Source organism: Rhipicephalus microplus, chromosome 8 (genome assembly GCF_043290135.1).
Source record: "Rhipicephalus microplus isolate Deutch F79 chromosome 8, USDA_Rmic, whole genome shotgun sequence".
Lineage (NCBI taxonomy): Eukaryota > Metazoa > Arthropoda > Arachnida > Ixodida > Ixodidae > Rhipicephalus > Rhipicephalus microplus.
In genome coordinates, this window is record NC_134707.1 from 51,346,076 (window position 1) to 51,359,089 (window position 13,014).

Genomic DNA, 13,014 nt, shown 5'->3' on the forward strand with positions numbered 1-13,014 from the left:
TATGTGAGCTTCATTTCGACGAGCAGTTTATTGAGCGTTTTTACACGCATGTGATAAACGGCGAAACTGTTCAGATTCCCCGAGGGAAACCGGTGCTGAAATCTGACGCGGTGCCAACCATATTCCCAAATGTTCCTGCGTATCTTTCAAAGAAAGTGCCGAAGAAAAGGACGTCAAGAACATCCACTTGCGGCCTACCATCGAAAATTCGGCGTCAGGAACCAAGCACGTCTGCTTGCGAGGAGACAGCTGGCTCGTACAGCACAGAAAGCGACAGTAACCAAATACCTGTTCCGAATGTGCCCGCAATTCCCGACGTCCGCAAGTGTGGTCTTCCCAGCGCTTACTGGGCTCGACATCTAATTGCTGGAGCCGACAACGCCACGGTGTTTACAGTTTGCGCACTAGATGGTGACAAGTTGACTATTGACAAGTATGTGCTAATGACATCAGATGAAAACAAACTTCAAGCGACAGCTTTTGTGCAAGCCACAAAAATAAAGACCCTTGACATTACCGACATCGAAATGGCAGAAGAGTTGCTTCGCGACGTCGACTCCATGATACCATGCAGAGGGTTTGGTAAAACTGGTGAATTTGGAGTGAATTTAAAGTACAAGGAGAAGACTTTTGATGGCAGAACCTTCAGCCCATCTTGCCGTGGGGTTGCTCCAACGCCAGAAAAAGCCTGCCCACAATGCAAGCACCTCAGAAGACTACTCCTGAATCGTGAGTCCTACAGGCGAAGAAAAGGCAAAAATGTGGCCCAGTCCCAAAAGCTTTCATACAGGCTTAAGCTGCGAACAGCGCAAGCGAAAAGGAGTCGCCTGAGTGTCCTGCAGGCTAAATCACTCATCAAACAAATGAAAGAAAAGAATGCACGGAATGATTCTACAGCATTTGAAGAAGCAGTGAAGGCCCTACCCATTAAGCAGCAGCAACAAGTCAAGGCGTGCTTTGCTGCGGCTAAAAGAAAATCCACGAAAGGGATGAAGTATGAAAGTGAATGGGCTCTAGAGTGCCTTATTATGTCCATGAAAAGCCCACGCCTCTATGAGCATATACGCAAAAACAACATCATGGCGTTGCCTTCTCGAACATCACTACGTCGATATCTCAAGCGTTACAGGAGTGGATTCGGCCTGAGCGAAAAAGTGTTTGCTGCTGTGGCGGAAAAAACAAAATCTATGGACTTGTTCCAGCGCCATGGTGGGCTGTTAATTGATGAGATTAAGCTATCTGAACACTTGAGCTTGGGAACCGATGGCACCATCGAAGGTTTTGTGGACCTTGGGAAGTTCACACCAGAGAGTGAGCGCTCCGTAGCATGTGACCATGGCCTTGTAGTATTGTTCGTGCCTTTTACAGGCACGTGGCACCAGATTATTGGTGTGTTCGCATCACGCAGCAATGTGAAGTCCGAGACGTTAGGCAAAATAATCCTCGAAGCAGTAGTCATGAGCGAAAACGCCGGTCTGCACGTAGACTTTATCACCACTGATGGAGCTGCGTGGAACAGAAGCATGTGGCACTCATTCGGCATACACGGCAGGAAAGAAAACACAGTATGTAGAAGGCAGCACCCTACAGACCCAGAACGTTTTCTGCACTTCATCTCGGACTTCCCACACCTTCTTAAATGTGTGAGGAACACCTTTGTTCGAACGGGCGTGAAACTGCCAGAAGGCCATGCCAGTGTTGACCCTATTGACTGTGCCCGGAAGCTTGATGAACAGCATGACACGACTCTCAAAGCCATGCCTCATATTAGCAAATCGGTTGTGCATCCCAATGGCTTTGAGAAAATGAGGGTAAATTATGCAGTGCGGCTTTACAGTGATGAAGTCCTCAGAGGCCTTTTCTTGTACAATGCAACCATCGAAGAAAAGCATGGGAGCACAGCGGCGACAGTCAGCTTTGTGGAAAGAATGAGAAGGCTCATTGAGGCCATGACTTCAAGGTGCAGTTCGGGTGCACTTAAGCCTGGAGGGATGCACGAGAAGTGCATTCAAAACTTCTTGACTTACCTGGACGATTGGGAAACAGCTGCTGGCTCCGGAGGTTTCCTAAGCCGCAGTACAGCCGAGGGGCTTCGTGTTACCTTATCAAGCACGCTACACCTTCTCCGCTACCTGACGATGAAGTTGAACTTCAGCTATATGATGACATGCCGCTTGAGTCAGGACCCCCTGGAGAGGCTGTTTGGAATCGTCCGACAAATGTCTGGATGCAATGATCATCCGACTGCCTCCCAGTTCCTAATCTCGGTCAACACTTTGAGCTTCCAGAATTTGGCAAAACCACCGAAAGGAAGCAATGTGTCCTCAGGACTGCTGAGAAGTCTGCTGGGAGCTGACAACGGAAAGGACCTCACTCCTCGGAGGAAATTAGACGAGCTTCTTGACGTAGGAAACCTTGCCGAAGCACATGAAGTGCTCAATGAATACGGCCACGGCACCGAGCATGCAGACATGGTCGTGCAAAGCAGCGATGCCAGACTCATATTCTACATGGCTGGATATGTGGCAAGAAAAAGCGTTGCAAGCACCAAATGTGCAGAGTGCAGCCAGCAGCTCCTACAAGGCGAGAACGATCCATCTCCAGCTGCAGCATCCCTCACGGCTGCTGTTGACCGAGGAGGCCTGCTGTACCCATCAGTCAAGCTCAATGAACTCGTGACCACTCTCGAGAACACTTTTACTCACTGCTTCAGTGTTACAGAAGTCAAACCTGACAGCATCATGGACTTGGTTTCCTTCTTGCAGTTAAGAAAGCTTACACTTGTTGGCTGCCCTGACCACAGTATGTCCCTCACAAACAAAATTATCAAGTTTTATGTTCTTACTAGGCTCCACTTTCATGTGAAAGCCCAGAACAGCAAACGAAACGCTAAGCAGGAAAGAATGAAATTGCTGAAGCTTAGACGCGTGCTCTGAGTTTGATATTGTAACTTTAAGCTCTATTGATTTTTTTTTTGCCGAGTGGAAAGTGATTGTATGCCTCTTATTACTTAGTGCCAAGCGATGCGCTGTCTGTGTGCAATGTTTCAATGTTTTTAACTACTCCCGAGCGTATGTAAATGTGCGTATTTTTTCGTTTTATTTTATTTTACCCTGTATTCCATGATGTGCAATAGATCTTCCTAATAATATGATGTGCAATAAATATTTGTTTTATTTTCCTCGCCCAGAACTTTGGTAATATTTTTTTTAAAAAAAACGCCGTCGCCTTGCACTCCAAAACACTGCAGGGATATGCGAACGAAAGCTTTAATTTGCGCAGATTCAACGTCACAGAAGTCTTGCAGCGGCAGCCAATTTCTTTTAATGCTTGAAATGGCGTTCTATCAGCCATCGTCACAGTGAGTTATCTGAATCGCCAATTTATCTGAATCATGCTTCAGCAACAGCATCTTTGAAAGGTCCGCGCGCTCAAGGCGCGCGCGCGTAACTAGCATCACCATTCCGCCGACAGCGCCACCGCCGCGCTGCTCGAAACGAAGGAGCGGCTCCGAGCTCCCGTTGGCGTCACCTCCCAATTCTAGCCACCATACCAAAGTGACTTCACCTGGCTTGGCAGTTTGGCTTCGGCCGACTCGCGTTGGAACGAAAACATGAACGTAGACATAGCCTCCAAGATTTCCTTTGCCTGCCAAATAAACGCGAAACACCGGTCATTTATGGCGGCGCTGCCTACGTAGGAATAAGAGTCTTTGTACTTGGCCTTTGAGATTGTCAATTTTGACGTTTGTTACTAAATTCAGAGGCTATGCCTTGTATTGAAGAAGTTGCTTGTTGAATGACGGTATTACTTACGTAGGGTTAATTATAATTACGTTTACGCTTTTTAAATGTTTTTACGTTATTTTTGTTGCATATAAGTTCCAAAAACGTAAAAATTTATTTGAAAACATCCCTACTTAGGTAACGCCACCACCATAGTTCCGACGACAGCCACTTTTCAAGCGACCGCCGATAATCCGGCAGGCAAGGAAAATCTAGGAGGCTATGACGTAGGCGACGCACTCGCCCGTTAGCGGTAAACGGTCGTTTGATTCTAGCCACACTACTAGCGCCTTCCGGTACCCAAAAACTCTCTGGACTTCTTGTGACAAAATCTAGGCGCTTTAGTGGCACCCATCAAGTTTCACATGGTTGGCACTAGCGTATATTTGATATAGTGCCTAGTATTCTAGGCTGAACAGGCCTCAGGCATTGGCGCTCAGACTCCTGCAGGTCGGCGCATATCCCAGTCCCGCACTCTTGCACAAATTTACCGAAAAATTCAGACGTCGAACACATGCGCGTTTTGCTCAGACTTAGCCAGCTTAAATCGTAAGCTTTGACGGTGCCCTGCGTTACGGGTTGAAAAGGTTAAATCGTCAAAGTGGGATGCAGCGCTACGCGCAGCCTAACTGGTGGGTGATCTGTGGCGCAGCTATATATGGGCAGTCCAACGAACCCACGACGTGGCGGACAGGTTAGGCCTATCTGTCCCGACGTGGGAGCGGCCCGCTACGTGCTAATTCACGTCCCGACAGACCTAGATAAAGTTTTTCCATACCTTACCATAGGTACTATAACTAGAGCATTACTTTTAGGCGGCGCGGCTCACGGCGTCACCTAAAGTTTTCCGGCAAGTTGAGAGGAGCGCCTTTTACGCATTGCTATCTTGCCCGCAAGAAAAGTCAAAGTTATGGCGCGTGTGCAACTTTTCTGTGTGTTGTGAAATAAATTACGCAATTGATCCAGATTGACGGAGGGTAGGTGATGTTTTAAGCGGCTATCCTATGGATGAATGCTCTTCCACACAACCGCCTAAGTGACAAAGTGTAAGCACCTAGGCTTTTTTCTTTAACCTGAATTGACACGATATGTTCTGTGCTAATTCATCGTCAATGTAGCTATAATAGCTACTTCACTCCCGCCTTTCGAGCCCCACTGTGCTAACGGAAACGACGCTCCGTTTTCCAAACTTATTTTTCGCACATGAGATTGTCTAATTGAAACTAACTAAATTTTTTTCACGTGAGTCATTCATGGGTGGAATCACAATTGGCTTTTTGATAAATGTATCCGCATAGTAACCTTATTAATTACACAAGTAGATCATACAAAGTTACTGGTTGGACTCGTACGCGAATGTGGTATACTAACAAATCTGAGGAAAAAATATCCATGCATGGTTTTAATGAGCACTTAACAAGTAATATACATCACGTGAGTGTACATATTTTATAACACCGTAGAATTAAATTGCACGAGTTCTCGAGCAGCGTGAATAAAACGTATAAAACGCGAAGAAAAACTGTACATCATCACGAGCTGACAAATTGATTTATTTGCGCAGTAACCGCGTTTATGTATGCGCAAATGCTTGCTATATCGCAATACAGATTAAAAATGCAAAAAGTGTCACTCGTTGTCCAAGTGACATGAACAAATAGATGCAACAAACGTGAATAAAGATGTGATAATCGACAAAAAAAAGAAAAAAAAAAGACACGTGAGAAAGATTGAGTATAATTCGAAATCTTATTACTATAGCCATCCAAAGGCGGAAAACAAAAATGCCGTTACTATGCAACTGCGATGAAAAACGATCAACGCATGTGCAATACAAGAATATACACATATATGGTTAAGAGCCAGCGTCAAATATAAAAAAAAGATAATTAAAACATAAAAAAGTAGGGCGAAACAATACAACAACCCACACAAAACTACCCAGGAAAGCAAACTTGGCGTCATTCAATATATGTGACTGGTTAGCGCAGTTATCATCAGCCAAAAGTCGAAATGTAAACAAGAACTATCTCGCAAATGTAATGCCGATCCATTTCTCTAGCTTCACCAAAGCACGATTATGGCTTTGCGGTCACTACCCTCGTGTTTTCTTGCTTTTTTTTATTGTACTTGACACTGCGGAGCCACACAGTAACAGTTGGTAGTCACGCAAGAAGCCATTATGAAATGCAAGATGGTCGTGTAGTTGCATCCAGGTGCGCGTTAAGGAACCATAGATTGTCTCACAGTGTGCATTCCTTGTTTCTACGTGACCACATTTGTAGTTCCACCTTCGCAAACTGCGGACTGCTTCGTCCTTGCAAATATCCCACTATGTTCCATAACCGATCCACCACTTCGCTGATTATAAAGCCATTATAATGAAGGGGGAACCGAAGCGACGTATAGCTACAACTTATGAACTGTAGAGTTTCTTGTTTAAATATATACAGTATTTGTATAAATAACAGTCCAGCGCTTCGCCCCACTCATCATCATTCACTCCGTGGATATGCTGTGATATTTAGCCGTGTTATCCGCTGTTACAAGCTGCCACTCTAGCATCACCAGCGCGAAGTCGGCGACGGGAATGACAGCAGGTTAGTTCGTTCCGTACGCAAGCAGAGACAATGAAGAGATCAGAGACGTGAGAAAACAAAACAAACTTTACTCTAGTGATATTGCAGCACACGGGATCTAATACAACACTTCAATACAATTAACAAAATACATCAACACTTGATACAATTAAAAACATATATAAAACCAAAACAATAAATCAGCTTACGAGAGAGAAATATTACAAACTACACAAACTAACACCAATAGACTACGGAGTAGAAAGTTCGAAGATATAAACAGGTGAAGGCATACGTGTGATGACCGGCAGCGTTGTGTCCCCGACAATCGGATGCGAGAAGTCGAAGAGAGTTCTGGCACGACTGCGATGTTGGCGGTGTTGCAACGCTGGTGGCTCCGGGAGGCTAGTGCTTGCAGGTGACTTCGAGCAGGTTGAGCTAACTCGAGGCGAAGTCCCGATGTCTACGTTGCAGACGTTAATATCGCGTCACAACTAGACGAACGGCTAAGTTTAGGTGGCCAGCCGATACAGAGCCACACTAAAAACTTCTAGAAGAGATGCTTGTTGATCTGTTTCTACACCATCTTGGTCAGCGACTAGTCTGCCTAGCAGTGCAAAATCCTGCGCTTAAATCCCCCTCGTGTCTCCTCGCTCTCTTTCTTGGGGACAAGAGACCTCTACACGGGTCCAATCATGCGCGTTTATTGATGGAAACTCCGCCCCAAAATATTTTGACCCTACCCCTTTTTAATTGGGAGAGGACCCTCAACTAACGAGAGTGACAACCTGTTGGGTTGTTGTCATACGGCTTGGCCACCAGAGCGTTTCCCACGCTTTTCCCCGTGGGAAAGGTCAAACGTTTGGCTCTCAGCCGGGGCGTCTTGTAGTCTAATCCTTGTTCGGGGTATACCGCGGCCTTCTACGACCTTGCAGACGTCGCCACAGTTACAAAAGGATTAACTGTCGGCGGCGACGTTCTAAGACGAGCACCCCATTTTGCACTTCTCGGCTCCCTTTCATGCGTCGCCGTTTCTCACGGTCAGTCGGGGAGTACGGCGCCCGTTAATTGCCGTGACGCGGTGTCGCCAAAAATGGCCGTCCGTGACATCCGCTGATGAAGCACGAGCAATATCTTTCATATCAAACGAAGGGTTTGTGTAGCGGACTCTTACATATGCAACGGTTCCACCACCGCGGTTGGGTCAAAGTTCGGCAGATTAGGTAGCTCACCAAATGAAACGAACGTGCGAGTGTGATTTATTAGAGGGGAATCAAACTCACCTCGACTAGCGGGCCAAAGTGACGAATCTTATACTCACCCAGGTTGGAGCAGACGCGGGGTTCTTTAGCAAAATTTGGTCTAACGTTGCCATTTATTCGAAAGAAAGCCTCTTCCATATATCTCATATATAGTTAATCTATCAGGAGGACGTTAGAAGATGAGATACGTATGTATATCGGCGCTGATTTGCCGAGCGAGTGAAATTCTGGACACTGATTTCTAGGTGCATGGATCATAAGACCCGAAATTATCGAGGCATGCCACGTCGCAAGAAGAAAAGGGCATTAGCCAATCATCGATTAGCGTAAGCGATTGTGAAGCGTGCTTTTTTGGAAAACATGCTATATCTGATCGTCATTGTAGCACGTGGTAGGCTATCATGTTGTATAATAACTATGTTCTTTCTGCGAAATAAACTATAGTTGCTAGTGCAACAGTGTCTCTTTCGTTCCTTTTGTGCTTGCCTCCGTGTGATGCTTCATAAGTATAAAGATGAACTATGACCAACTCGCCAAACTTTAAACGCTACTTTACGGTATAAGACTCATTTAGAAGCATGTAAATGTAGTGTTACAGTAACACTATAGGCAACCCTTCTGTGACTCCGCACTTACTTCGTAAGAACGGCAGGAGCCACGCCAAGGCCCGCAGCGTCGCCTCGTGGCGCTGAACCAGGACCCCGCCTATAGACAGAAATTCGCGTCCTTTCCCTAATCTAGATAGCACCGCCACCACACCCCTTCCTGCTGCAGATGCGGCGATTCCGAGACCCTCGAGCACTCCTTCTTCACTACAGTGGCCTAGGAGCATAAGTCAGTGACGCTTTACTTTTTTTTAGGGGGGGGGGGGAGCAGGAAAGGGGGCACACACGTGTGACCTCTATTTTTTATGATAAACGCAAGCCTAATCAATGCATCGGCGAAACAAATCGCTTTCAACCTGTGTCCTTCCAGTTGGTGCACTCTAGAACACTTTGCCGAGCAGCAGGTCTTTGCCAAGCTGCAAGCCGCAAGTTTTTAGTCCGGAAATCCATTCCAAGTGTATTTGGAAAAATAAAGCATTCGAATTTCTTTGTTCACGTTTTTAGCGCTGCCCTGCTAAGATACTGCAGGGCGCTTCGCTAAGGCTGCATTGTACTCAGTTGGGAGCATAAATAAAGCTGTTTTGCACATCTTTGCGCACACGAGCGAGTGCGCAGCTAGCGTATAACTCTTGATAACAATCCGTATAGCTACATCATCACTGAGCATGACACCACGCATTCACACTTTCCCTCGCATATTACATAAGCGATAAGTGGGCGTGCAATGGCCTTGCACTAGCATTTCGATATAGATGACTGGTCTGTCACCCCGTGTGTAAATATCGAGACCACACAACACTCGTCCCCACTTCGGCATCTCGAGCGTGCGCTGACACGCTTGCCCGTCTCGTCTGTTCCTAAGTGTACCAGGACCAGTTGCACGCGTGCCATGTCTAACTTGCTTGGATTGTGCTGCTGCAAGTCGGGCGATGACGGCCACGAAACACTGTGCTGTGGGCTGCCTTCCTGCCTAGGTGGCGAGCCACAAGTGGAGGAACAGCAACGCGAAGAGGAACAGCAGCAGGAGCTGCCGCAGCCAGACTCCGGTACGCGCCCACCGAGACGCCGGTATGCGGCGAGGCTCATCCGACCTTCTATTTTTCTCACCACATCCAGGTGCAGCCACACAGGAGCCTACACCGGCTCGAAAGCCGTCGGACCAGTCGGAAGACAAGGGCAACTGGGCCGACGACGAGGAATCTTCGTCGTACACGTCCTCCAGCAAGGCCTCGGTGGTCCGCAAGGACACCACCATCTCCAAGGTGGTGCAGCCACCCGCGGGCGACTCCCGGCAGCCTGGACCCAGCGGCAGGCAGCCGTTCAGCCGCGTGATGCACGACGTACCGTCCGACTACACCACCACCGACGACTCTTGAAACGGTGAGGTCTTTCGCTCTGTTCATTTACTATTCTGCTTCAGCCGATGAAAGCTGCATTTCACGCCATCTAAAGAAGAATCTAAAGAGGCGCTAAAGATAATTAACTTATTCTTCCTTTGTGAAGTACCCAGCAACAATATCTTACAACCAAGGCGATACATCTACCCATAAAATTACAGGCGTTGTCTTCACGATCACTCATTTGCATATTTTTTTTCACGGATTTTGGTTTTGTGACGCCAACTGCTATTTCGCCGCAGCCTTGCTGTCTTACTTGAGCTTTGTGCGCAGGGGCGGCGGAAGTATTTTTTTTCTGCGTAAGGGGGGAGGGAACAGCAAAAACTGTGTTTAGAAGAACCGAGTGTTGGGCGAGTTGGTATTTTATTGTGGGTGGCGTTTTGCGTGAAAGAATGGACAAGAAAAAAAATGGCCCCGTATCTGCATGTTAATCTGCAAATGTAGTCGAATCTTGAGTCTGGAGAGAGTGAACAAAATGTTCATTTCATGTTCCGCGCAAGAAAATCGGTGAATGGTATTCTGGAGGGGCTGCGTTAGAGTGCCTCGAGCATGCAGAGGAGGCGAACGAGCTCACGTCGCGTCACACGTGAGATATGAGCGCTATCTTGGAAAACGAAGCGTGCGGCTCTGAGAACTCAGAGGTGATAAGGTGCAGAACACAAAATGATATGAAGATGCCACCGCCGTGTCGTCTTAGGAAAGCGTTGGAAACACTTGTCTTCTCTTGCAAGCGTTGCATGGTCAGCGCAGCGTGATAAACGCTACGGTCCTTAGAATTGCTTATGTATGCCTTCTTTTAGTTTTAGTAAAAGATGCACACACAGAATATATACATGTTATTATGGTGCCTCAGATATGCACAATAATTGCTTTTTAATTGACAATCACCCAAGTATGAACGCTGAATCTTGAGCAACATTGGTGGGCGCTGCGGATGGGGTCGGCCGTTTGGGGTATTGACTGGTGCCGTTTAGAGCAACGTTTCTAGACTAGGTCTAGAAACGTTGGACTAGGTCTAGAAACCTAGTCTAGAAACGTTGGTTTAGAGTAGCGGGTATCGTTAAGGGAGGACAAACAAGTGGACAGACATACCAATATTTTTGCGCGGAAGGTTGCTCAGAAGGAATATATCGTCTTTAAAAGAGAGCACACATACACACAAACTGCGCACCTGTCCGCTCCCTTCTTTCTAGTGAATTCTTTTGCGCAAAACGCCACCGACAACTGTGTTTCTTCAGGAGGGCATAGGAGGCGCAGAACTTGTACGTTGTGTTTTGACTATGCTTGCTCTTGGGTGGGTAAAGGTGCACAGGAAGGTCAGGCGAAAGTTTTTTCGGGAAAACGGGAGGGAAGGCTCCATCCCACCCGTGCCCTCCGCTGGCACCGCCCCTTTCTGAGCATGTCCTGGTCATCGTGCTCTCAAGTGTATGCACTCAATAACACCGGGGGTTTAGCATCCCCAAAAAACGCGACTTTATTATGCCATACGACGTAGTGGAGGGCTCCTGAAATGAGGACCATTTGGTTGTTCTTTGCCAGCCTCTCGAAACGACACCCTATATGCCTGCCACAGCGTCTTCGACGCCACTTTTAACCGCATGCTCGCCAGCTGAAGGAATGACCAAATTATATCCCTGGATAGCAGAATTATTTCCACGCTTGCGGACTTGCTCCAAATCGTTAAAATAATGCTGCAAGTGCAGCAGGACACAAAACTGCTACAAGACTTGACCGGCAAAGGTCACCGAGCGCGTCTTGAGCAGTGCCGTCATTAGGCGTAGACTGCTGTCATCTCTGCGATTAGTGCAAAACGTGTTGCGTATATCCTTGCATTAAAAAAGTCTATCATTCTTTTTGTTCTTTATTGGGAAGTTCGTGTCTGATCATACGATCCTCCGTTTTTGACATTGTTCGCCCGTTTCACGCTCACTCAGCTGTATTTAGCGAACATTATGATACCATCCACTTTTTTTTTAAAACAGATAGGCATTCGAATTGCGCCGTTCGATTATTTCCTTATTGCCTGCACAGCCTTTACGTACTTTTTTTTTGTTGCTGTCTCCGTAGGCGTTCCTGCCCAACCTGAAGGTGGAAAGCTTCCTGCCCAGAGGACCTAGCCTCATCTCGATGCTCAGTTTTGTACTGTCGGCTCTTTCACCGTTTTAACATTTGCTGCAGTTTTAGCTAAATTCCCAAAATAAAGCATTACTTTACCTTTGTGGAAACCCCTTGTTGTACGTTCATTCTTAATTATTGCTGCCACGTTACAGCGTTTCCACCCTTGCAGGTCACTACGTCACACATTTCAGCTCATATGCATATTGCCACGTTAGTTGCTTCAATTTCGCTGTACTTCGTTTACGCTCACATAGTCTGCTGCTTTCGTTATCACCACGACCACATGACAATATTTGAAACTAGCCTGTCTGCTTTGGTGCAAACGTGCTTTAGTACAACTTGGCTTAGCCAGACCTTTGTCCACAAGGCTTCGTGGCACAATACATTACTATGGTGATTCCATAAACATCTACAATGCATAAACAGAGGCACGTGCACGAACCGATTCATCCCCCCCTCCTCGATCAGTAGGGACATTAAAGGGCTCCGTACAGCGTAATTCTTGCTTGTAACTTTTAGGAGCAAAGCTCCTCATAGTCACATTGTCCCTCGTCCGCGTAACCGGCAGTATCTCCCGAACAGTATAATAAATGACGATGTCTCATAGAAATACATACAAACTGCAGTTGAGTGAGCATATTCTAGATGGCACTGTACTGCTACTTTCCGATTGGCTCCTACGCGGGCTGTGCCTGGGTGCACGGGGAACTAGTGCCTTTCCGTCTCCTGGATCGTCGCCGTACGTGTCGGAACGTTGGTGGGGCATTAACGATGCGGAGCAGATGACTGCAGCGGCTCGTGCTCGTCCTCACAGACGGACGCTTCGCCCCACGAGCGCCTCCTCTATTTTTTTCAGTGCCCTGCAAACGCTCTGTTCAGGCCGCCGCTGAGTGCGCGCGCTTCGCCTCCGCTCGCCGCTTTCGTATAGTGGCGCTGCACGAGTACACTACGGGATGCTGGCGCTGGATGGCCGCGCGTATTAGGAAGCTCGCGAATTCGTGTTTTCGTGCGACTTAATTTGCATTCGTGCTTCTTGCCGGCTTTCATGGGTACAGAGGGAATGAAAAGTAACACGAGCATAGCGGCACGATGTTTTCACCGGGCTCTGTCAGAACGTACTACCGGTTCGATATATGCGTTCGAGTTTTATAGCATTCACGTTTTATATTCTCTTTCAAGCTATTGCAACCTCGTGATTTGCATGCCTCAGTACATAATACTGCTGTGTACCACTTCGCATATCTGACAAAAAAAAAACAGATTGCCTT

The 13,014-nt window shown here is 47.1% G+C and overlaps 1 protein-coding gene across 1 annotated transcript; it reads left to right on the forward strand.

The window, feature by feature from the left end:
- Positions 1-8,972: 8,972 nt before the first annotated feature.
- LOC119165820 (uncharacterized) lies at positions 8,973-11,853 on the forward strand. The gene is made up of 3 exons (XM_037417857.2): positions 8,973-9,277; positions 9,348-9,611; positions 11,696-11,853. The coding sequence occupies exons 1-2, from the start codon at positions 9,121-9,123 to the stop codon at positions 9,605-9,607; spliced, it is 417 nt and encodes a 138-aa protein (XP_037273754.2). The 5' UTR covers positions 8,973-9,120; the 3' UTR covers positions 9,608-9,611; positions 11,696-11,853.
- The last annotated feature ends 1,161 nt before the right edge of the window (positions 11,854-13,014 follow it).